Source organism: Perognathus longimembris, chromosome 1 (genome assembly GCF_023159225.1).
Source record: "Perognathus longimembris pacificus isolate PPM17 chromosome 1, ASM2315922v1, whole genome shotgun sequence".
Lineage (NCBI taxonomy): Eukaryota > Metazoa > Chordata > Mammalia > Rodentia > Heteromyidae > Perognathus > Perognathus longimembris.
The window spans coordinates 96,518,788-96,544,125 of NC_063161.1; the positions used below are offsets into that span (position 1 = coordinate 96,518,788).

Below are 25,338 nucleotides of genomic sequence, written 5' to 3' on the forward strand. Positions count from 1 at the left end.
TTCAGATAGACTCATTCCCAGGGAGCTGCTGAGCTAAGTTCCACAAGGAGAAAAAGACTCAAAAGTCAGCAGACTGGAGCAGCTCTTTCCTCCAGTGATAGAGGACAGAGATTTACTGGAGGGAAGATCTACACAGATCCATTTCCTTCATTTCCTTCTTTTATTGTCATCTTGGTGACATTGATTGGGCTCAGAACCATTTTCCTTCCTTTATTCATTTGAAAATTTCACTTTCTCTGAAAGTGCTTAAGTAAAGTCTCAGGAATTAACAAGTGTGTGTGTGTGTGTGTGTGTGTGTGTGTGTGTGTGTGCCACACAAATGATTGAAGTTCACTTTCACACAGAATCTAACATCTAAAAGATCCAGTCCTTCCTTGCCTTTCAGAGAAGTGCTTTGGCTCTCTCCTCTCTTTCTGAAGGAGTCTTTAGGAGCTGCTGCTAGAAAACAGTAGCAAAAACATTTTCTTTTCTCCAGAAACACAATGCAGAGGCACCTTCAGAGGAAAAGAAAGTCTTTCTGCCAAGCATAAATATTTATTAACTTGCATTCCACTGTAGACCAGATGTTTTATATCATCAAAATGAGTAGCAACAAAATAGGAATTTCAGCCACAAGCAACATTCTCTTCCAGAGGTGAAAAGCTCAGGATGGGGCTAGCGATTCACTGCCTCTATATTTTGGAGGACCCCACCCACTTACTGTGATAAAGCAGTTATTGATTGCTCATCTATGTAATTACTGGAGACAATAACCAGAAAGTTATGAGCTTTCTTTATTAATAAGAGACAATGAAAATGAAACTATGAATTAACATTCTATAATGCTATATTTTTAACTGGGCTTTTAATAACAGTACTAAAACGGCTATTTCAAAAGCTCAAGACTATGTTCATCCCATGTTGAATTTAAATTAATTCAATTTCCAAACAATTCAGGAAAGAGAGGATATTTTTCTTCAGATTAGAACAAAAGAATATGTGTCATAAGTTTGCCCATTCGACTGTTGACTATTTATTGAGGACACTGTATTTTCCGGGCACATAGGACTGTGGAGGTTTAAATCAGCACCATAGTCTAAAAAAATGACTTACATAAAATGTCTACTATTGAAAATTGCCCTCACTAAATCACTTTGTAATTCATTTAACAAACTCCTCAATCTTACTACAGCTTTGCATGGTGAATGATTACATACTGGAAGTGAGCAAGAGCATCTCATCTCTATAAATAATGTGCACACTGCACCAAGACTCTAAAATAAAACCCAGTGGCGTCAATTCTTGTCTTGTCAATTTCAGGAATTGAGCACAGTGATAGCTGTACTGACACATGAAATGAGAAGCATGTTGAATGTTCCCTCTCAGAGTTTTAAGTGAAGTTCCAACCTAAATATTTTAGTAATAGATTGCCAACACATCATCTTGTGTTTCCATTGGAAACATAAGCAGTGTGGGAAAGGACATACACAATGATTTTGGAAGCGGGTAGGTCTAGGTATGAGTTCTACTTGTATGTGTGTTGTAAATGTATTCCTAATTTGCTTTACCTACTTTTCAGCTTCTCAGCTATAAAATGAATAGCAAGTCACTTGAAAGATTGTTACAAGAAATGCAGATAATGAACACAAGGCAACTAGCTTAAAGTTGATACATGCTTTTCTTTTTATAACAAAACGTGAAAGATCACACCGAAATCACTCCATGGTGGGTAGCATAATTCACCATGAAATTAAAATAAAAACCAAAAAGATGGAATGTAACAGAGGTGAACATTTTCTGCCTGATACATTTTTGTCTCCGGAGACAGTTTACATTAGAGTTATTTCACACTTAAATAAGGTATCTAATATTAATAGTGTTGACTTTAAATAACAGGTCTTCTGATTGCTAAGTGGGATTGACAGGAAAGACACCATTCTTCCTATTCCCACCTCCACCCGCACCCCATTCTCCACAACCCTAATTGTTCTGCTCTGCCTATTAAAGCATGAACATGCTAGAAGAGGCAAAGAAAAAAAAGCAAATTAACTAAATTTAAAAATCATTTTGGTTCATTAGCAAAGAAAATATGAACCTCAAAATGAAGCAATCATTTTTTCATGCCACTTTTTTTCTCTATAAATTCGCTATATTAATACCTTTTCAATCATTGTGCCCAACTTGCTTTGGATGAAATTTTACCTTAAATCTTATTTCTACCCAAATCAATTCTACGAAGAAAATGCAGACTGTATTTTTGTACCCGGGAATGATATTCTTTCCCTCTTTCCTAGTCTCTTTGTTTCGCATCTTATTTTCTCTCCTCTGACTTGTGCATCTTCCTTTTGATACTTTCAGGTGGTCCGGCCATACCAGACCATGTCCAACCCCATGAGCAAGCTCACTGTTCTCAACAGTATGCATTCCCATTTCATTCTGGCTGACAATGGGACCACTGGAAAATATGGAGCCGAGGTGAAACTCCGGAGACAACTAGAAAAGCATATTTCACTTCAGAAGATAAACACAAGTAAGTAAGCCATTGTTCCCACTGTCATACATTGTAGGAAGTGTGTTGGAAATGATCTTATAAAACCTCCAACAAGTTGTTAGCGTGAACTTTCCCTTCTCCTGGGCCAGTGGTTAGAAGAAGTCACGTAGGGCAAGGCTATTGGAAGAACTGAGGACACAATTAATGAGCTCAGGCTCACTTATTACATATGAAAAACTCAACCCCATTCAGGATTGGGGAATGCAAATAAGCTTTCTTTCCAAACATATTCTACATCCTTTTCACAGTACTCCAAGGATGAAAGGTACCCAAGAGAAATTGTTTTAGGTTATTAAGCTTTTTTGTTGTTTTTAGTTAAAGAAGAAATCCTGTTTTGATCTTAGCTCAGAGGCTCTACTGAGGCACCTGCATGGTCCTGAACATTCTCTAAGCTAAAGCATCATGGGAAACTTTCTGGCATCTGGTAGTCTCACCCAGGATCCCTGACCATCTGCTATGGCCCTCTCCCTGCTCCACCCTGATGGGTTCTGCTGTGCTCTGAGGCTAGGGAGCTAGTAGAAACTTAAACTCTTGTCTCTTCATTTTGTATTATTTGCTCTTTCTAGGTATCCATGTGTTTAGATGTATGTGTACATTTATGTGTACCATATGATACATATAGTAGCCAAAGTAACATTGTCTCATAGGTAGGTAGGGGCTCCACACTATATGTTCTTGCTGTATTTATTATATTTTCCAGATAACAAAGTATGAGTGTCTATCCTCACAAAACAAAATTCACAAAACAAGAGTTCAATTTCTTCCCTTTTTTTTTTAAACAAAGTAACATAGGAGATTTCATGGCAAGTTTAAAGTTTGTGGTAATTATATACCTCATGAGGGAAACTTGAATCTAATTGATCAACATTCCTAAGCTCATAATTTGAAAAAGAAAAAGGTTTATTCTCTTTCACTAGATTACTTTTCAAATGTCCCACATAACATAGTATGATGTGTCCAAATCACATATCCCTACACCAATCTCTTTCTGTGCATGACCCACGTGGGTCCTCCTCCCACAGTGGGTATGTGAGGCCCCTCAGATCACTGTTCACCCCATCCTCTCTTCTCTGCTTGCAGCAATAAGAACTACTGCTACATAAGTAGCTATATTTCACCTTCACTCTTTCACAGTGAAGAATAGAATAGTGAAGCCTGGCTTAGACTTGAAATAATAATTGTATTACAAGACGCTCTTCCCAGACTATCTTTAGGTAGAACTTCAGAAATAGCCCACAGTGAACATTTTCTGGAAAAAAAATAATAGAGAATACTAAAAACCAACTCACAGGCCAGCAAAGACCAAATGTAACAAAGCACTATTATCAATGAGAGGTAGGTTTTTCAAGAAATATTAAAATTGAGCTTCTTACAACAGTTGATAGAAAAGGCAAGTTCTATGTAGTAGATCCATGTAGATTTTTTATATGCTCTAACATTTTCTTTAATATGATCAACTTAAAAATGAAAACTTAGGGGCTGGGGATATAGCCTAGTGGCAAGAGTGCCTGCCTCGGATACACGAGGCCCTAGGTTCGATTCCCCAGCACCACATATACAGAAAATGGCCAGAAGTGGCGCTGTGACTCAAGTGGCAGAGTGCTAGCCTTGAGCGGGAAGAAGCCAGGGACAGTGCTCAGGCCCTGAGTCCAAGGCCCAGGACTGGCCAAAAAAAAAAAAAAGAAAGAAAACTTAAAGAATTGAAGTAATAGGAACAGGGAAACAATAAATAAATTTGGGGACAAAGTCAACACTCCTTGATAAGAAAATCTATCTAGCTGGGCACAGCATGTCATTATGCCAAGCCCTGGTGTCAGCTGGGTCTAAGCACTATGGAGGGGAGCTCAACTAAGCATGTGATTCTAGTTGTGTAAGTTGAGCAACCACTAAAAAGATGATTCAAAGCAAAGTCTTACAGGCTGCCCAGAGGAAAAGGAGCCTTTTTCCCATCAGCCACCTTTTGTAATGTAACTACTGTGTTAGGAGGGTGTATTAAAACTTGAAGGAGTAAAGAGTGTGTGAGTAGCCTCCAGGAAGGCTCCTGAGTGACACCCTGATCTCTGTGAGCCCAGCAGAGTGTGAAGATCAGATCATGGATCTGATCAAGAATGCTGGGGCAGGCTATCAAATGTTAGTATCTGGGTAAATTGATCACTGGGACACATCCCTTCCCTTCTGTGGAGACAAGAGGCCCTCACCTAGTTATCAACTATCAAGGCAAGTAGTATGCAGACATATCAACAAGTGGGTACCTAGTCTAGGATACATAGTAGAAGAGATGCATAAAACCAGGATCGGGAGACTTGCTTTGTTGTTTGTTTTTGAGGAATCCTAGGAATCCACAAGCTCCCATTCAATGACTATAATCAAGTGGTAAAAGGAGGATTGCAGCTCAACAGAGAGCCCCAAAGTCACAGAGGTTGTCATCCTGAAGGTACAGGTTATCATCCTGCTCATGAGCCACAGTGAATGATATTAAGAATTATCTCTGTTTTGAGATGTCAAAATTTATATCTGTTCTACCCCTAAACCTCAATTGTGGTAGGTTGATCTTCTGCTATAGTTTCCTGCATCAGGCAAAAAGTCCCCATATCCTTGGGTCCTTTTGGTTATAGAAAACCTAAGGTAGGGCCCAGTGTTAGGTCATCCTATAATAGGTCAACCTGTGAATGACCCATAAATCCTAAGGTCTGCTTTCCTTATACTATATGTAGACCCAAGGCAGGGAAGGAGCAGGAAGCTCCTCAGATGTAGAAAGTAGCTCAGGCTCTGTTCACTTAGTGGAAAGAAAATGGATTATAGTGATTTTTAGAAGCCCCCAAAAATAGAACAAAGAAGGTAAGCTAAATAAATAAATAAATGAAAATGGACCTCGTCATAACCCAAAGCATTATGAGAACACAACCTGTAAAACAAGGCTCCCCAGTCAATAATTACAAGAGAAAATCTACTTTCTTATCTGGCCATGCTTTTTTTTTTATCCCTGTATATACTCTTCACCATAACATTTTCTTTCCTTAAGTCCAGTCTGAAAAGTCCATTCAAGATACAGTTTCATTTCCTGCTCAAAATCTAAAATAGATTTGTGGAACTCAATTCTTTAAACGCTAGACATTCTATGACAGCTACACCCTTTCACTGAAGACTAACCTACCTCCAATAATCACTTGAGTTCTCTGGCATAACTGACACATCTTGTGGAAAATAGCTCCCTTAACTACAAAGTAAATCTTTCTCTTTATACCCAGAAGGCATTTCTCGCCAACATGGCCAGTTGTAATAATACCATATCACAAACACCAAGTGCTCTACACTTTTGTCAGTACCTTGACATCCAATATCTCATCCTGGTCCCCTCCTCCACTCATTTCTTCAGCCAACAGTCAGTATGGAGGCATTGCTGTATGGGGATTCCTGATGGGCTTTGTTTATAATAATATATTTTTAATTCTTTTTTTTTTGTCAGTCCTGGGATTTGAACTCTGGCTTGGGCACTGTCACTGAGCTCTTCATCTCAAAGCTAGTACTCTTCCACTTTGAGCTGCAGCACCACTTCTGGTTTTCTGGTGGTTAATTGTAAATAAGAGTTTTACAGACTTTACTGCCTGGGCTGGCTTTGAATGTGATCCTCAGATGTTAGCCTCCTGAATAGCTAGGGTTATAGGCATGAGCCACTGGCACCCAGCTAAAATATTTCTTTTAGACATAAGAACTTAAGTTACCTGCTTTAAACACTTTTCCATGCATAACTTTAAGCTCCAAATTTAACACACAAGGAAGAACATCAGTAAATAATCGTGATGTATAGATCATAGTTAAGGTGTGGGAGAGTAGCAGTGAATGATTCATTGAGCATAAGTCAAGGACAAATGGGTAATAAGTAACTAAACAAGTATGTGATGCCTGACAGAAAATAGTACTACTAAGAAAAATGAAGTAGAAGAAGGGATATGTGTGCATGCAGATTAGGTGATCAAGAATGGCAAGTAGGAGAAATAACTAAAATGAGGGTGATGATGTAGATAAGAACATTCCAGGGGGACAAAGAACAGCTAGAAAAGTTTGGGGCATTGAATATATAACTGAAGTTTAATAAACACTTGAATTTAATAGGTTTGGATCTGAACATTTATAGGATCTTTTTTATGCTTAAAATACCACTCTGGCTTTGAGTAGTCTGAGGTCAAGGGCAAGGTTAAAAGCAAGGAGATGCTATTAGAAGGCTATTGAAACAATTGAGAAAGATGGCAGTGATTTGAATTAGGACAGAAGCAGAAGTGATAAAATGTGGTTGGTTTCAAGATGTAAAAAATATATGGCTGCCTTAGGAACTAGATATCCTGGGGGAGACCTTAAATATTGTCTTAATTAGCATGTTACATGCTTCTGATGTATTGAAACAGTGCAGGAATACCCTGTAACTGTCACTCTGGGGGCTGGGGAGAGGGAGAGAATTGCTAGAAAAATCTCCAGCAATTGCAATTTTCTTTTAAGAGTCCAGGGAAGAATGTATCTTCAGGGGAGAAGAACAAGTCTTTGTCAGTAGTGAGTGAGTGCTATAAACTTTAGTGGCAGGTAGACTTGGGAATTCACATCATCATAGCCCTATTGTTTAAATTGTTACATTTTTCTTAGTTACTATGTTTCCTTTGTTTTTGTATCTATGATTTTGTATCTGTGAACCAGAGATCATAATCCCTTACAATGCTGTGACTGAGTGAGTCAATACCCCAAAGGATTCTGTGCATGGCAGTTCATACCATCATTTCCATTTTTGCCTCATTTGTACATGGATTCTTCTCCCCATGGATTATGCCTGAATACCCTCACTGCTAGAAATCCCAATCTGAAACTAAGAACCTCTCACCTATAGCCTGTAAGAGTCTAGGGTATTCATTTCTTTACCATGAATCAGAACCTGATTCTAATTTTTAGATCATGGAACCCTTTAGCTGTGAGAGTGTCCAAAGGGAATATGGAGGCTTAAAATTATATATTGGCACATTTCATCTAGCCTCTATTACTATTACTTTTAAAGAACAATTTGTATATAATTTTCTAATCACTGCTGCAGTAATCAGAAAACTATCAAGTTTTGCCTACATTGCTGAAGAGAGCATTGTCACTCAGGCCTGAGTAAACAATGTACTAGAGAAAATATAAGCTCTCTTTGGAAACTCAAACAATTTTATTGTGGAAGAGTGATTATTGATGGCAAGTTCAGGTGTGAGAATTTGGGGTGACTGTGAATTGGCCCAGAATATATCATATAGATGGATGGATGGATAGATAGATAGATAGATAGATAGATAGATAGATAGATAGATAGATAGACAGATAGATGATGGATATTTTAGATTTGAGCCAACATCAGATTTTTCTTCTTGCAATTTACCATTTTATTAAAAAAAACACAAACAAAAGCCAAAATTGAAGTTCTCTTAGGCTTTTATTTAATTAAAGTGATGGCTGTTTGCATTGGAATGGTATTTTGAGTTTGGCATGATGGGGAATTGTATCTGGATTGCATGTCTGATTACATTGTGAACATCAACCTTGGGAATAGGAAGTTCCATTATGAGATTAAAAATTCTCTAGCTGCAGCTCTCTATTTAAACAAGAATTCTGTATCAGGCTAAGTCAAGTCCATGGGATGATTTCACCCCTGAGGACTTTATACATACTTTGTGGTATTAGGTGCTGGGAGTGTCTGAGTTAGGTTCACTTCCATAATCGGTGCTTCTGCTCCCTTTGAAGCTTGTTTGGAAGAAAATGGGATGCTGTACTTTCTTTGTCCCTCAATAGCATCTGACATTTAAGTGTGGCCTTACTTGATGAGGCCACCTGGAGTACTTTTCTCTAAAGCAACAGATTAAAATGGTTCTGGCATTTTATTTCCAAGTAAACAAGGAAGAGAAATGATTACAGAATTCATAAAATATAATCAAATTTGGCATTCGAGAATATTGGTGTTTAGAAATCTATGGGAAAAATGTTTTATTATGCACTGCCTAAACCAACACACCTGGTCATGTATGATGTTATGAGTTATTCACACAAACTAGCAAAAATAATAAATAGCACTTATAATGTTTGCCCGTAGGACAAACATCACCTCTAGGGAATAAGTGTATCTCATTTATCTGAGATATATAATATACAAACATGCTGGTACATAGGTAAGTCAAAGCTGGTAAAAATTCACTGGTTAAAATTAAATTGGACCTTAAATTGACATGATTTTATGAGATAATCAATTTAAATCACATCAATTTAAATCATTTTGTGGCAGAGGTATTTTTGTAATCAGAAAGTACTCCTGATGATGTCATTTTTATCCTGATTATTTTACTATCATTTTTTGTAGTAAATGTGATCTGAAATGTGATCATTTTCAACTAGGCTAAGAGGGCCTCCTTGAGGAGGCACAAAAATGTGAGAGGGATAAGGTGCTGGTGGCCCATGTCTGTAATTCCAGCTACTCATGAGACTGCAATGTGAGGATCATGATTCAATATCAGTCTGGTTAGGAAAGTCTGTTACACTCTTACTTCTGATTAGCCAGCAAAAGTCCAAAGATGGAGTGTTGGCTCAAGTAGTAGTGTGCTATCCTTGAGCAAATATGCTCAGGTATAGTTCCCAGAGTTCAGAGTTCAAGACCCAAGGCACACACACACACACACACACACACACACACACACACACACAAATTGAGAGGGGACTTGGAGTTTTCACAGATTCTGATACTTATTAATGGTCTGGGAAAGGGAAGAGGGGTGTTAGCCTTCTATAGTATTTAGAACGTCTTCATATGAAGAACATCCTGGTCCAATAGCACTCCCTAGGAAGTATTAGTTGGGGAATGTCTATGTTTAAAGACATATGTAGAATAAATATTACTAGGGAGAAGATTTGAATTATATAACAACTTCTGAAGACATCGGTATCCTCTATCCACTACAAAAGCTGATGTCTGTTCTGCTACTTCCATTAGATCTTAATATCTAACTTCATTTGTGCTGCATCTTAAGTCTATTCTATCCTGAATAATGGGCAAAAACCATTGTCTGTAGTAGAGCTCTCAGCGCAGCTTAAAACAGTAAGTGGAGTTGGGTTGATCTTTCTCCCATTGTGGCTGTAAGAAAACTGTTTATCATTTGAAGAGACACACCATCCTGCTTAACAGGCAGAACTAACTTGTGAAATAAAGCATATCAGAATTTCCAATTCTGCAGGACCCATTCCTACCATTAGTGTTTTGGTGTTGTTTTCTTTTTTTTCATTATTTCATGCTCAGTGACTCCAGAAATGTGCGCAAGGCTGGAAGTTTTCCTGTCAGAGTCCTTGATGCTCAGAAAAATTCTAGAAGCCACAGTAATTAGCTGATTAGGGGAAAGAAACAGGGTCCCCAAAATATAGTCATGATGGGTAAACTCATTCCCTATTTGATATTGCCCTTGGAACATTTTAATAAATGAAGGTTAATAAGTCAAGTTCAGCATTAAATGTCAAGAGAATTATTCAAATCACAGGGAAGGGAAGGAGGAAAAAAATACTAGGCAGTAGGAACAAGGTTTGCCACATTTATTCAACATAGCATTCAAAACAGATATCTCTCTCTATATATATATATGTACACATATATTTGTATATTACATGAAGAGTTGGCTGGAGCTGACTTATAAGACAAAATTACATCTGCCATTCATAAATAAGACCTACCTGTATGTTCATACCTATTTACTGAAGAGCTTTGCCCCAAAATAGTTCCTATAGTTCATCTTTCCTTTTCATTTCTCACCTATGAACTTTTCAGTATTATATGATTGTTAGTCATCAACTGTGGAAATCTGATTGAGACAAGGTGCCTAAAATGTTATCATTATTTTAGATCATCATGGCACCACAGAGCTACAGCCTAGCCCTGGTTTGCTTAACTAATCCAAACAAATCCCCTTAGCCTCCAAATAACTGCTAATCTGCTGTAAATAATGCATGTGCATGCTCTAACTGGATCCTTCACATTTTGTTACAGATCATCTGTATCATTTAAATCACAAAATATTAAAAATAAGAGAACAGATTCTTTGTGTCTATGACACTCTACTCTTGAAACTTCATAGATTGTCCTGAAAAATAATTCTCACGTGACTTACTGATGGCTGCAATTTTTTTTCAACAGGTAGAATAGAAATGAAAGGCCTTTGCCCTGTTTGAGAGTGGGGATAAAAGTAACTTCTCTGACTCAATGGAGGCAATGTATGGAAGAGATGAGAATGGGACAGGAGTAATGACCAATTATCCAACCTGGCATCCACAATTTAATAAGTCCTAAGTGGTAATAACTAGTGATTTGACAAAAGGCAGTCAATGCAAGAGAGCTCTTGAAGGCTTCTCAGACCAATAAACATATAATTCATTGTATTTGCTAATAACTATAGAATAATTAATTACTGGAGTTTATTTCATAAGTAATTCATTGTGGCCCCTTGTTTTAACATTTAAGATACACCGACCGTTACTAAGTCAGTCCTAGTTTTTTCTTTAGTTTCTATCTATTCTATCAGACTCAAATGGCAGGTCCACAAACAGGTGTGATTTTCCTTCATCCTCAGTTAATGAACAAAGCCTAGGTGTATGTGTTGCCTTTCAGACTTAATGAAGCCACAAAAGAACTATGAAATGAAACCTTGCCTTTCCTTTCTACATTCTTTATTCATGCTGTCATTTCTCCTCTATGCTTCTGCCTTCACATCTTTTTCTTTCATCATTTTATAAAACAAGTTCACTATTCATCACCTAAAATACTTGGGACTCAAGATTGTTCCAGACTTTAGAACTTTGGGAGTTTCAGATTTTCAGATTACAAATGTTTGACCTGTACAAAAATCATATAGTTAATGATTTTTCCATCCACACATATTTCTATAGAAATCAAATATTAGGTATCTCATTAGAAAATACAAAAATAAGTTCAGAAGGTAAAAATTCACAAGGCAAAGGTCTAATTTCCATAATATGTGGAGTGTGAACAAATCAGAAACAAAAATTATGGAAAACCATACAGATATATGGGCAAAATTAATCAATACAAAGATGATGGGAAAGAAAATACAAATGCCCTATCCCATTCATGCACAATACAATTTTTACCAAATCAAGGTAGCATTTAGAATGCATATGTAAATAAATATATGTATTTATACATTTTAATGTCTAAACATGGTCAACCCTATTTTAAAAACAGTTTGGCTGACCTTTTAAATTTTTGAATATGTATATGTTTTATCTTCTTTAGTTTTATGCTTAGGGATTTATTCTATGTATAGTTACTGCAAAATTATTTACAGTAATAAAACAAATTAAATATTTTCAATAAGTTTCAATAACATACTAAATGTTCAAAAATTATTGTAAATCATATAGACAATGCAGTAATTGTGTTTGAGTACAAATAGGAAAATATTTGGACATATTTTTCTTAAGTTAAAAGTTTATTTTACAACCATACAACTGTATGCTTAGTATAATTACCTTTACTTTTCCTAAGTTATGCATTTATTACTTATAAAATGCCCCACAGGACATAAGTGAACAGAGTATTTGTAGTGAGACTTAAGGTAGAGGACAGAGGACAGAGTGTGTCACTTTTTACTTCATGACTTTAAATTTTTCCTATTTATTTATTTTTGTGATGGTCCTGGGGCTTGAAACTCAGGGCCTTATCACTGCCTCTGAGTTTTTTTGCTCAAGGCTGGCACTCTAGTACTTGAGGAAAAAAGCTCCACTTACAGCTTTTTGGTGGCTAATTGGAGATAAGAGTTGCCCAGACTTTCCTGCCTGGGTTGGCTTTGAACTGTGATCCTCAGACCTCAGCTTCCTGAATAGCTAGTATTACAGGCATGAATCACTAGCACCTAACTCTAACATTTATTTTGGGCAGTGAACAGACAATTGCTTTTGGAAGAGAGAGAAGGAGAATGCAACTTAAGACATTTGTTGCTTTCCTTCCTCTCTCACATATCTATGTATCATTTTTTTGAACAGTTTGGCAAAAATCCTGACTACATCACACTAGATTATTTACTAGAGTGTGTTGTATGTTACACATTCATTTTTTAAGTTGTGTCTTTCACCTGTATCTTACTGCTTCCTTCCATACCCAGACCCCTTAATATTATTGGCCTGTGGGTAAAGAAATCAGCTGTATTCAATACACCTGCTTCCCTTGTTGCCTCAATCTTTGAGCAAAATGCAGAGAATAGTTTCAGATTTGACATTTAAAGGGTATGTATACAATTGCAAGCCCAGTGTAACAGATTTTGTGCTTAGATTTATAGTGGCTGGAATCCTAAACCAGTCTTTCCTCTGAAGAAAAAAACAAAACGAAACAGCTGATGGATAGCCAAAGAATTTGAATTTATTCCTCATCTTTAAATGAAAACAAATATCATATTATTATTCCAATGGGGAGACTAAAAGTGCCCTGAGTGTATGTTTCTACCATAAGAACAATCTAGCAGGCCTACAGTTGTCTTATTGTTTTATCATGCATCTGGACACCCCAAATTCCATCTCCCTTCTCCCCTTTATGGTATGACTCATTGAAAATTGTGCATATGCTCATAGTGAAAAGTATCTATAATATACTCTTCACCCCATTATACTTGTTAAAGAATTTGTTAGCACATATTAGTTACACAAGGGAATTTCATTGTAGTATTTCCCCAGTCAATTGGATCCCTCCATCTCTATCCTACTATACTGTTAAGGTTTTCATATGCAGGCAAACCATGTCACATTTCTTCAGCTTTTCAAAATATGGTAAAACTGAGTAGTCAAACTATCTGACATTTAAAATGAATAGTGATTGCATGGTTACATATTTCCCCTTGACATTTTTTAGGCTCTTTTATCAAAATTATTTCCTTGTGCATCTGCAAAGACTACACTTGAAGAACCTCGCCTTACAAATTTGAAAACAACACTTAGTGTTTGTTGATGGATATCTAAATAATTTATCTAAAAATAGCTTATTTAATTCTTACAAGCCTGAAGTGTGTGTCAGTATTTTTCCTATTAAGGAGTTAGAAAACTGAGGACAAAAATAGAACCCAGGTCAAACTGCTACTAAGTGGCTACTAAGTCTGTGTGTATCTGAAGCCAGGCCTGTATCCTCAGCTCTGTACCCTCTCTGTATTCAAAGAGCTTCCTTATAGAGCAGTAAAGTGTTAAATGTCTTCTAATGATACAAAATACAATAAGAATTCACATAAAAGAAATTCTGAGTGGAATATTCATGGGAATTACCTAGCAGAGGGATTTCAAGTCAATCTGACAGGCAGAATGGGGCCAATGAATTGTTAGCAGCACAGGTGAAAGCTTTTAGTAGTCATGAATGTAATGCTTTGCATGTAATCTAAACTTCTTTGACGTTTGCTAATTTTTTTCTTTATCTTCTGTTGGCATAAGCAAAACTTCAGCTGCAATCATGAATAAGAAGCACTCATGAACTAGAATTCGTTTGTCAGAAAATGGAACAGAAAAATAATAAGGAAAAAATACATGTTCCATTGCTTCCTTTTTATTGACAGAGTGATAAGTAGGGAGATACTAAATAAAAATGCAGAATCATAAATAGGACAAGTGTGTGATAGATGTACTCAGATCATCTAGCTTCATTAAGTGACAGACCCAAGAAACCTGTGGGTATGTAATCTATACCACTCAGGTCTACGTCATCTCTATATTTGAAGAGCTGCGTGATGAAGCAGGTACATTTTATTTATCATCTCATTTCATAACTTTCATATGCAAATAGAAAAAAAATCTCAAAAAGAGCTGATTTTCTGCCTTGATTCCTACAGCAAATTAACTTACAAGAGCTTTTACCTGAACCTAAACTACAAATCACTAGTCCCCCATTCTCTATTCAGCAATATGCCATTAGTTTGAGAGATATTCTCTTACTCTATTTGTACAATACCCTAATTCAGATAAGAAAACTATACCTAGGCAACATACAGGGAAGCAGAACACGTAAGGTATATATCCTAATGTCAATGCAAATTCCTTAGCCAACTAAGCACTCTTGCCTGCCCCCCCATACCACCCACACACACACACACACACACACACACACACACACACACACACACACACACAGATCATTCTTTCTACTGAGTCTTGAGATACCAAGACAACTAGGGACACAATCAATTATCTAGGGGCACAGATCTATTATCTGGGATTCCATTTTTAATTATGCCACCAATTTTACCCCTGTTGATTGTCACTGAAGTGTCCTTTAAAATTTTGATCATTTAAGTTTGATAACCAGGGAAGAATAAATTGAAAATACCAGCATGCTATTTTCCCTGCAGAAAAGTTGTAGCTGTGCCTATTTTCTTATAACGTGATTCTATCTTTAGTGCTTGGGCTAAATTTCTGGAAAAGTTTGTGTGGTGGTTTCTTATGAAAGCCTTGCTTATAGTGTTTAGCAAATGGCCTAATTACCATACACAGCAATGGAGCAGTCTGGGGACTGTGTATGCACAAGCTTAATTTGTGTTCTAAGAAACATACTAATTAGGAACTTTCTGGGAAATGCACAGTAGTTACTCTTCGTTTGTTATTTATGAATTTTGAAGAATCCAGGAGAACCAACATCCTCTGCTTTATGAGATACTGATGCGTGGTTTTCCCATAAAAGAAGTCATCTTTGTCAGATTATGAGAAATGCCCAAATGATATTCCTTTAGAAACGGACATAATATCTCTCACCAACCATCCACCCCAGCCCAAGTCCTACCTCCCAACAACTTCCATAAGCAGAGGCTAGTCTAGAAGTCTAGGTTGATCCTAGAAAGGTAGAGCCTGAGATCATCCCTGAAGACTGTTTCTAGAGAACAAAATGAAGAGAGAAGTGGAGCATCTCTTGCCCAGGGATCCTCCTTCATGGCCGAGATTTGATGCTGCCTGGGCCTTGTAGCCAAAAGCTAGCTTTACTAGCAATTTAGAAACTTAGAACATAATATTACACTGAATTTTTCTTCCACTTTGGGATAGAGTAGCCAAATTAGAAAAGGAAAAGTAAAAAGAATCTCTGTATACTCTATTGATCTATCTGCCTAGCTATCTAGCTGGCTGTCTAATCCATCCATCCTTCCTTCCATCCATCTTCTATTCATCTACGCTTCTATCCATACATCCATTCATCCAGCCAGCCAGCCATTCATCCATCCATCTACATATATATGTCTACCTACCTACCTATGTACAAACTCAAATCTAACTCTATACCTTGACCAATCATAAGAGAAAGTGAACAGAAGGTTGAAAACTTATCTAGTAAATGGAATTGCTGATGTTTAGTAAAACTTTAGCATTTCTTTGACTTCTTTAAAGGAAAAAAATCAAAGAGGTTAGCCTCTGAAAGGTTAGTTGTCTAGATCATATGCAGCTAATCACTTGAGAGTGAAATGTTTCTCCAGAATTCCTAGGAATTTCTCCAGAAATCATAGGAATGTTTTTAAAGAGGAAGATGGGAATGAATCCAGTTCCTGTTCTGTCCTGTGCTTGAAGACATAGAACTCAAAAATTCATAATTATTATTATAAGTGTAAGTGCAATTTAGGATTTCTTAGGATAGCTAAGTAGTAAGCATTGGTACAGGCATGGAACCTGAATTTATTTCAATCCTTTTGCCATCCTATAGTCAGTCTAGGCTAAAATAGTATAGTAAAAAGGTTTTCATCTAGCAGAGGGAGTGTTGTTGGCTTTTTTTCCTTTTTTTGCCAGTCCTGAGACTTGAACTCGGGGTTTGGGAACTGTCCCTGAGCTTTGTTTGCTCAAGGCTAGCATTCTAGCACTTGAGCCACAGTGCCACTTCTGGCTTTTTCTGTTTGTGTGGTCCTGAGGAATCGAACCTAGGGCTTCATGCATGCTAGGCAAGCATTCTACCACTAAGCCACCTTCCCAGCCTGAGTGTTGATTTTTAATAAGCTATTTACTTATAGTTTTAAGAAGTATGATCTTTTGCGTGGATCTGAATCTGACTAGGTTGCAGTCACACATAAAATGTATAAAGACTGAGTAACCCATCTGATTTAATAAGATGTGTGTCCATCCATTGGGTTGTAGAAATTCAAAGATTTTATTTTTTAACAGGATGCCTGCCGTTTTTCTCTCTTGACTCCCGCTTGTTTTATTCATTTTGGGGTAGTTGCCAATTAGACCCAATTGGTAAGTATAATTAATGGACAACTTAAATTTCCTCTTAAGCCACTGCCAAGAAAATTAACCATAGAATCCTTCATTTGTTTTTACAAATTCCTAACACCACTATTCCCCCCATGACTGCTGTTTACCTCTATCTTTTCTAAGACACCCAATCACATCATAGATTAATGACTTCTCATCCAAATGATTCCAAATAGGACATCTTGGCAACAATACTAGAATAATACTATGAGGAAATAACTATTCATTTACATTTAGGCATTATGCAAGACATTTTCATATATGCAGTCTCTTCTGATACAGGCAATGGTGCTCCAAGGTAGAAATCATCTTTTCTCTAGTAGATAAATTGACAGCTCAAAGATTCCAATTAGTGAGAAAGGTATCTGCCAATCTAGACTGATGTGATCCATTACTCTTAGTCCTCTCATCTATTCATAAAAGTTTTTATCTCATTATTTTGATTATCTAGCTTGGGTTTCATTTTCTTCAACCATTATTTGAATGCCAGCTCTCTGTCAGATTAGGGTTAAGTACTGGTTTCATTGGAATGTGTCATAAAGACTTTGAGTAGAGGATGGTGGTTAGTGGCAAGATGATGAAGAAACAGTATGAGGAGGAATTTCAGTAGGTGATGGAGTGGGGGCTGGGGGACGAATGGAAGCAAACAGAGGAGCTCCTGATCCTGTATCCATGGCTACAGTCTTTCTTCATGTGACTCGTGGACTTCCCTTTGTCATCCTATGCCTGAGAATATATGAAGGAGGCTGGGAAGGCAAAGGGACGTTCAATTGTCATCACTGGCATCTTTTGATCATTGCACCATCATCAAATGCATTGGGATAATCATGACATGAACTTTGTCCATCACTGAGCCCATAACTGTCTCATGAAAGGAATAACAACTCTGTATGTTAGAAATCTTATTAGAATTTCAGGTAGCTTGAAACATTGGAAGTCATGAATTATGTGCTCACAGACTTACATCCCAAATTTCAAACCACATAAAATTATACTTCCTCCAAGCAAGTTATGTGAGCATCTTTTTGCAGTTGGTGGATGCTCTAATCTGTGCAGCTCAACCGTGCTCTGAATCTTCTGCCTCAACCAAGCCAGGGAAAGAGCAAGTACGAAATTATAAATATTCAAATCTAGGTCAGTTCACTACAGAGAGGAAAAGTTGCCACTTTTAAGATGTTTTCAACAGACTGTTCAGATTTTTCTCTACCTTTTAGAAGGTCTTCCCCTTATCTTTGTGTGAGGAAAACAATATAGACTCAACCCTTCTTTGTCATTTGATGAAATGACTTCCATTATGCTGGCTGTCTATCTGAACTATTTGTGAATTTTAGTTTGCCTATCTTCCTTACCTGTCCCTTTTCCAATTCAAGCTAGGAGCCATCTCTTCTTCAGCAAGAAGACTGCTTTTACAAATGAGATAGTTGTGTAAACAAATAAATCTGAACAGGGCAACTGCTCGCTACTCTGATGACAACTCTTAGCCACTTTGGTATTCAAGAGAGAACAATGAGATTTCATAGCACATTAGATTTAGGTTGTAAATGTTTGGCATTTTAGTCTCAAGACTGGAAAAATATACCATTACTGGTCACGTATAATAGATTGCTATTATGATAGAGACCTTGGTGGTAACCCAATCTTCCTTTTTACATTGCTACATGATCCCAAGCACTATATGACTAGCTTCTTTTGTTGTCATAAAACCTTGTGGACATTCTGCCTCACTCATTCCATGGTACCTTTCATTTTCCTTTTAAGTACCATATCTATTGGAGGTGCTTTTTGTCCTCCTTCATACTGGATAAATTCCATTCTCTCCCATAAGCTAACTATCGGGCTACAACCTATACACTAAGTCTCAGCTCTAAAGTCTCCTTTCTCTCCTTCCTCCTATGATGCTCATAATTCCACCTTCACCTCCTCTTTATTTCTATACCACTGTCTGCCCATAGCACCATTTCTTTTGATAGAGTAGTTATCTATCCATCTCCCTGTTCAATCTCTCATTGCCTGTAGACTGTGAGCCCTACAGTGTAAAGCCTGTATTTTATCCATTTTCATCATCTTGAAAGCTCAGAATAGTGCCTGGCACATTCGAGTAAGAACTCAACAACTTGCTTTTTTTAAACTATCAATACTTAATGTTCTTGGCCTTATTTTCAGCTTGAGTTTTGAGCCTGACATAAAAATATAATTAGAAGGGTCTGGGTGCCAGTGGCTCATGCCTATAATCCTAGCTATCCAGAAGTCTGAGATCTGAGGACCATGGTTCAAAGCCAGCCTGAGCAGAAAAGTCTGTGAGATGCTTATCTCCATTTAACTACCATAAAAACCAGAAGAGGAGCTGTAGCTGAAAGTGGTAGAGAGCTAAGAGCTAGCCTTAAACAAAAGATCTGAGGAACAGCACCCAAACTAGGTGTTCAAGCCCCAGGACAGCACCCGCGTGTGCACACACACACACACACACACACACGTAATATAAGGTCTTAGATATTAAAAAGTGGAAAATAAAGACAAATAAAATCACAAGATAGGCTCATGGAAGAACTAATGAATGGGAATGTACACAGGAAAGACTACCAGGAGCATCTCTAGTTCATGTTCAGGAGAGCATTTTGGACAACCTTCCTATTAAATCATGATTACTGTGAACTCATTTCCAAGTTTAGGAGAGAAAAAGTATGTAGTCTAAGAATACATTTTTATGTAGCAGCCAGTAAGTATGACAATGGCTTCAGTATTACCATTTACATGAGTGTCGGTGGGGGAAGGAGGCCCTACTTACTTGAAGTAAGAATTGCTCATGGCTGCTTTTCAGTCTAGATTAGGATCAATGTGTAGCTAACTTTAGAAAGGTAGACAAACATAAAATAAATGGGAAATATGCTGACTGAGTACTTTTCTGCCTTAATCAACAATATAACATAAATTCATAGAAAATAGCATATCTCATTCCTTAGGGGCCCTGAAGCAAAAATAGGAGGAAAAGGAGGAGGAGGAGGAGGAGGAGGAGGAGGAGGAGGAGGAGGAGACGACCAAGTTGATTAGTTGAGATTTTAATTTACTTATGATGATCAAGGCCAGAGAATTTATCTCAGAATGCTTCAAAGGTCTTTACCTAGGATTTATAATTGGTCAATCCCTTCAAAATATTATTTATAGCATTTCAAGCCCTTGAAACAAATGTATATACAAGTGAAAAGTATTAAGGAATGACTAGGAATAGTGCCACTGGAGATAACTAATAATGTTGTCATCATTTTCACAAAATAAATACCCTTTAACCTCAAGCACTAGGCTCAAGATCATCAACCCCTGAAAAAATTAAAATTTCTCTATCCTCATAATGGCCAAATAAGCAAACAGCTGATTCTTCTCTCTCTTTTGGCACCCACAGCTGAAATAAATAAGCAGCCCTTCTCCCTCACTGAACAGGCTGTCCCAGTTCTGCATCAGAGGCAGATTTCAAAAGCTCTGCAGAGTTCTGCATGCCACAACCCAACAGGAATACACTTAAGTCCTAAGACACAGGCAGGGAATCAAGGATTCTAAAGAGATTTGTCATCTCTAGATCCACATGGGTTTCTGTGAGCAATGCTTGCTGGAAAGAAACAAGGTGGGAAAAAAAATAGATGCACTCTTGCAAACACAGGTGAGGATTGAAGAGTCAGCTTTTCTGGTCATCAAACAAATCTGAGTTGAATCCTTCCTCATTAAGCAGTGTTTCTTCTACCCAGAGGGAGAACAGGAAGTGAACACTGCCCTACTGCGTGTGAAGATTTATCCTGAAATCCTGGGGGAGGTTATAAAGCACACAGAAATGGCACATGGCATTCTCACATGAGAAGTTTAGGCAGAATTAGGACATTCACTTTACCAGTCTCAGATTCTATTGTGTCAACATGTATGAATAGGAATTGCTTTGTTCTGTTTATTTGTTTGCTCCTTTTATTCAAGCAATAATAATTATTGTAGTAAGAGTGAATTATTGCTCATAAATGCATGAAAAAATGTCTCATGAAAAATAATTTCTTTATTTCAAGTAATCTCATTCCAAGATTCCCTTCATGAAGGTTTGGTTTTATTTTGTTGTTATTTTGTCCTGGTCCTGGGACTTGAATTCAGGGCCTAGCCTTGCTCTCTCTGAGCTTTTTTGCTCAAAGCTAGCCACGTGAGGCACAACTCCATTTCCAGGCTTTTGGTACTTAATTGGAGATAAGAGACACACAAACTTTCCTATCCAGTCTGGCTATGAACTGTAATCCTCGGACCTCAGCCTCCTGAATAGGTAGGGTTACAGGCATGAGCCACCAGTGCTTCGTCCCATGTAGGTATACATACATACATATGTGTGTGTTTTCAATTTTAATGTTTATTAGTTCTCTCCATCACAATCCTGTATTCATCATCTTTCCATAAAAAGCACTTGAATCCCCTTCCTGTGGCTCTCCCTGCGCTATCACTGTATCATCTGAGTACCCTGGATACTGTATATACATGTATTAGAACTAGGGAAGGGAAAGAGAATACCAAAATTGAGAGACAAAGGATAAAAAACAAAAGCAATGCTTACAAAACCATTTCGTGTAAACCAACTGAACAATTCATGGGGGGGAGAGGGAAATGGGGAGAGGGGAGGGGGGAAATGAGGGAGGAGGTAACAAATTGTACAAGAAATGTACCCACTGTCTTACATGTGAAACTGTAACCCCTTTGTACATCACTTTGACAATAAATAAGTAATTATTTAAAAAAAAAAAAACCCTTAGGGAAAAAAAAGCACTTGAGCCAGTTATGGTATTCCAGTCCTACCAGAACTTGGAAAGCTGAAGCCGGAAGATTACAAGTTTGACATCAGTCTGGACTATAGATCAAGAGACTATTTCAAAAGAAACTAAGATAATATACAAAGAGAAAGGGATCGTTTGGGCTCACAGTTTTAAAGAGCACAATCTACAAATAGTTCCCAGAGGCAGTACCTCAGGGTGATAGACTGTGATAGGGCAAAACTGTTCACTTTGTAGACAGAAAGTAAGACAGAGAAGGAAATCTGGCCCCACAATCCCATTCGAAGGCAAGCCTCAATGGCCTAAGAACCTTCTACAAAGACCTACAACCTCACAATCTTGCCACCTCTCATTAGTGCCATCCCGAAGTCTAATCCATTACATGTGAACCTTTGAGGGATATTGAGATCCAAACCATAGCACTCCTGCACATTCTCCCTTGCACTAGTTCAGACTTGAGAAATTTGAGAAGGAATTCTTAACCTCCTTCCACCAAGGTTCCCACTGATACTGCTTACCTCTCCAAGGAAGTTAGCACTGCTGTTCCTCTGAAGGTAAAGCCACCAGGATCTTTGCTGTGACTGAATCAAGGGCCCTAACGTTCAGCAGCCTCAAGTTCAACATTTCATGGTGTAATTCTTAGACGACCACCTCAGACAAGATGCCTGTGATATTTCCCACCATTGTTGGAACTTGCATGCTGGGGAAAGCACAAAAACTACAGAAGCTAAGTAAATGATTTACAATAGATATTTTATTTTGTAGATGATATATAATGGATAATATATTATTACATACTTTATACATTACATATGATATAGATTAGACACAATACAATGTAATAACAGATGATATAATGTATAATATTGTATTTTATAATATATAATATGCATAATACATAAACACATAAATTCACATCCATGCATATATATATATATAACATAAAACAGATAGATGATAGATAGATAGATAGGCAGACAGATAATAGATAGCTGGATAATAATAAATGCTAAGGAGAGAAATAAAGCAGATAAGGCATAAGATGCAGTGGTGGGGAGGGGCTCTAATTTTAAACAGTGGTCAGAAAGACAGGATGAAAAAGGGCAAGGAGAGAACCAGGAGCTGAGTACAGGGAATCGTGATCAGGTAGATGATGAGGGAGCAACCAAAGAGATGTAAGGGAAGCTGGCAAGAGGAAAGAGAAGCATGGAGTTCCAAGAGAAGAGGAGGGTCCACAGTGTCAATGTGACTTGACAGGTCAAGTTAGAATGGGAATAGGGATGCTGTGAGTTTCCTCTACTTGTCCAGGCTTGGATATGTTCTTCTCCCTTTCACCTGTCCCACCGTTCTTCCATCAAACACACATGCTTTCCTTTTCTGTCCTCCCCAGGGCATTCATGAGCTTTGCTTTTTAGAAAAGAGCTTATCTTCAGTCAACTTGTCAATGTCTCTGGCAGGCTACACAAATACCCAACAAGCTGGGGAGGAAAAGATACACCAACAGCTCTCTTTGAAAATCAGAGAGGGAAAAACAAATATCAAGCAAAATCTAGTTAATAATGTGATAAATTATTGTAAATAATAAGAATACCTTAGTAATTATATTCTCTGCCTTTAGACAACTTATCAATTAGAGAATGTCCTAACTACGTACTTTGGCAATTTTCAGAAGTTCAGTAAGCCTTGTATTAAAATCAAGTGACAGCACCTTTTTAAGGGACATGCCAGTACCAGGGTATAAACTCAAGGCACTGTGTTCTCAGTTGGTTCGGTTTGGATTGGTTTTGCTGATGATTGGCATACTACTACTTGAACTACACTTCCAATCTACTTTTTTGATAGTTGATTGGAGATGGAGTCTCATAAACTCCATTCGAAGCCCCAAAAGTGAAGCCAGCATTATGTATTCTAATGTCCCTTTATGTTATGATTCTGAATGAAGACTGCTACAATTGAGAGGCCTTCTTCATTATAATTATTAATTACTATTTCTATCATTAAATATTTTTACAAAGGGGTTTCAATATATCTTGGCCAATGTCACCCCTTTCGTCCATCATTCTCCCCCACCTCTCCCAACTTTACTCATTCTTCCAATTTACCTAGTTCCATTTTCACATATGCCCTTTGAATATTTTATCTCCATTCATCCACTATTTCTCTCTCATGTTATTGCCCCTCTCATTCCTTTGACCTCATTCTGCTTCCCTTTACCTTGCCCCTCTGAAAATACATGTTCCAGCTTCCTAGTATTTATTTTGTTGAAATTGTGAGTTATTTGTTCAGAGGAGTTACACCACCGGAATCCTTTTCTGCAAGTACCATACTTTACTCAACATATTTGTGTAACTGTGCATATGGTCCTGCATGACAGGCCCTACTCATTGGTAATGAAGATTTTTAACTCTCTTTTCTGTTGTAATTTTCAAGTTAGTTTGGATTAACTAGTTTGAACAAACTAGGATTTTCACATTAAAATTGTGGTTTTAAGAGCAGCCCTTACAGTGCTACTTTCTTATTGACAACCTTAGGATGGCCCAATTTCTAGATAACGTCATTAGCACTTATTATTACAGTTAAATTGATTTTTGGTGCCAGTGGTAGCTGTTTTGCATAAACATAACAGAGTGGGATAATGAGGTTAAATATTCTAGTGATTATGGACCAGAGCTCCCATTGCATGCCTCTGAGCCATGACTGTCCCCCTGTTTCTTATTTTCATGCACTGGGTGCATTTAAATGACAGAATGTAAAGGAAGCATTTAACTCCAAGAGAGAAAAGGATCAGGGCTTTATTGCTAGCACTATCAAAGATATGCTACAACATGAGAAAATCTTTTCAATCCTTATTTTTCCCTGAATATAATTTGCACAGGTGCTGCTGGGTTGTTGCTGTTTTCCTTTGCATAATTACCTAACCCTTCTCTGGAGCTTCATCCCTGCCTGCACCCAGAGAAAGGATTAACTTCCACAGCAAACAGCTGTGTTTTTGATGGAGCCAGAAACCCAACCCAAGGAAATAGGAGGAAAACTGTAAACAAACTCAGCCCCCTTTTTAAACATCTAAGATTGACATCTTTGTTTTAAAAGCCACCATAAATGAGATGAGACCCTGAGGTAGAGGTCCATTGCACACTACTTTGTTCAAGATTCAATAATTCAGATTGTGTTTTCCCACTAATTATGAATGACTGTTGCACCATAAATCAGATATAAGTCCAGTCATGAGAAAATAGAAAAGCCACATTTTGAGAAGTTGAATTTTGAGTTTTTATTAAAAGGCCAGTGACTACATGGTAGATGCCTGTCTCAAAGATCAGCAGCCAGCAAATGTGCTTAACACTGTGAGAAAACTAAGCCATGAAGGCCAGGGAGGAAAGAAAGAACAAGAACAATACCAACAAATCAATTCAGCTCCAATGGAGAGCTCAAGTGGGATGCCATGGTGACTGGAGAAGAGCCAGGAGACAGGACAAGAACACGGAGACACATGGGATGGCACAATGGTGCCTGAGCTGGTCCAGGCCTAAATAGGGTCAGGTCAGGGGACAGAGTCAGAAGAAACTCCCAGGCACTGGATTGACAGATTTAGTAACCTATCATCCAAGTCCCCACCTCTGCCAGAGATCAGGCACACCCATCACCTGGGAGGCAGGGACTTAACCTTCCTCCACCATGAAGACAAGATGCCAGACCCTACCATCCACCATGTGGCCATGATGGCATCAGCCAGACCCCATCTCACCACTTCAACTTCAT

At 37.8% G+C, this 25,338-nt stretch overlaps 1 protein-coding gene across 23 annotated transcripts in view; it reads left to right on the forward strand.

Annotated features, from left to right (window-relative positions):
• The window catches only part of Trpm3 (transient receptor potential cation channel subfamily M member 3), a 298,633-nt gene that overhangs the window by 39,492 nt on the left and 233,803 nt on the right, over nt 1-25,338 (forward strand). For 13 of the 23 annotated variants that reach the window (XR_007208826.1, XM_048332551.1, XM_048332600.1 and 10 more), the window contains exons 6-7: nt 2,338-2,509; nt 16,700-16,774. Coding sequence is in view for 21 of the 23 variants with exons in the window: in XM_048332551.1 (XP_048188508.1) it covers nt 2,338-2,509; nt 16,700-16,774 (247 nt within the window). In the remaining 2 variants the exon portion in view is untranslated. The remainder of the gene's footprint in view (nt 1-2,337; nt 2,510-16,699; nt 16,775-25,338) is intronic. The other 10 variants (XR_007208828.1, XM_048332592.1, XM_048332624.1 and 7 more) reach the window with 1 other exon arrangement.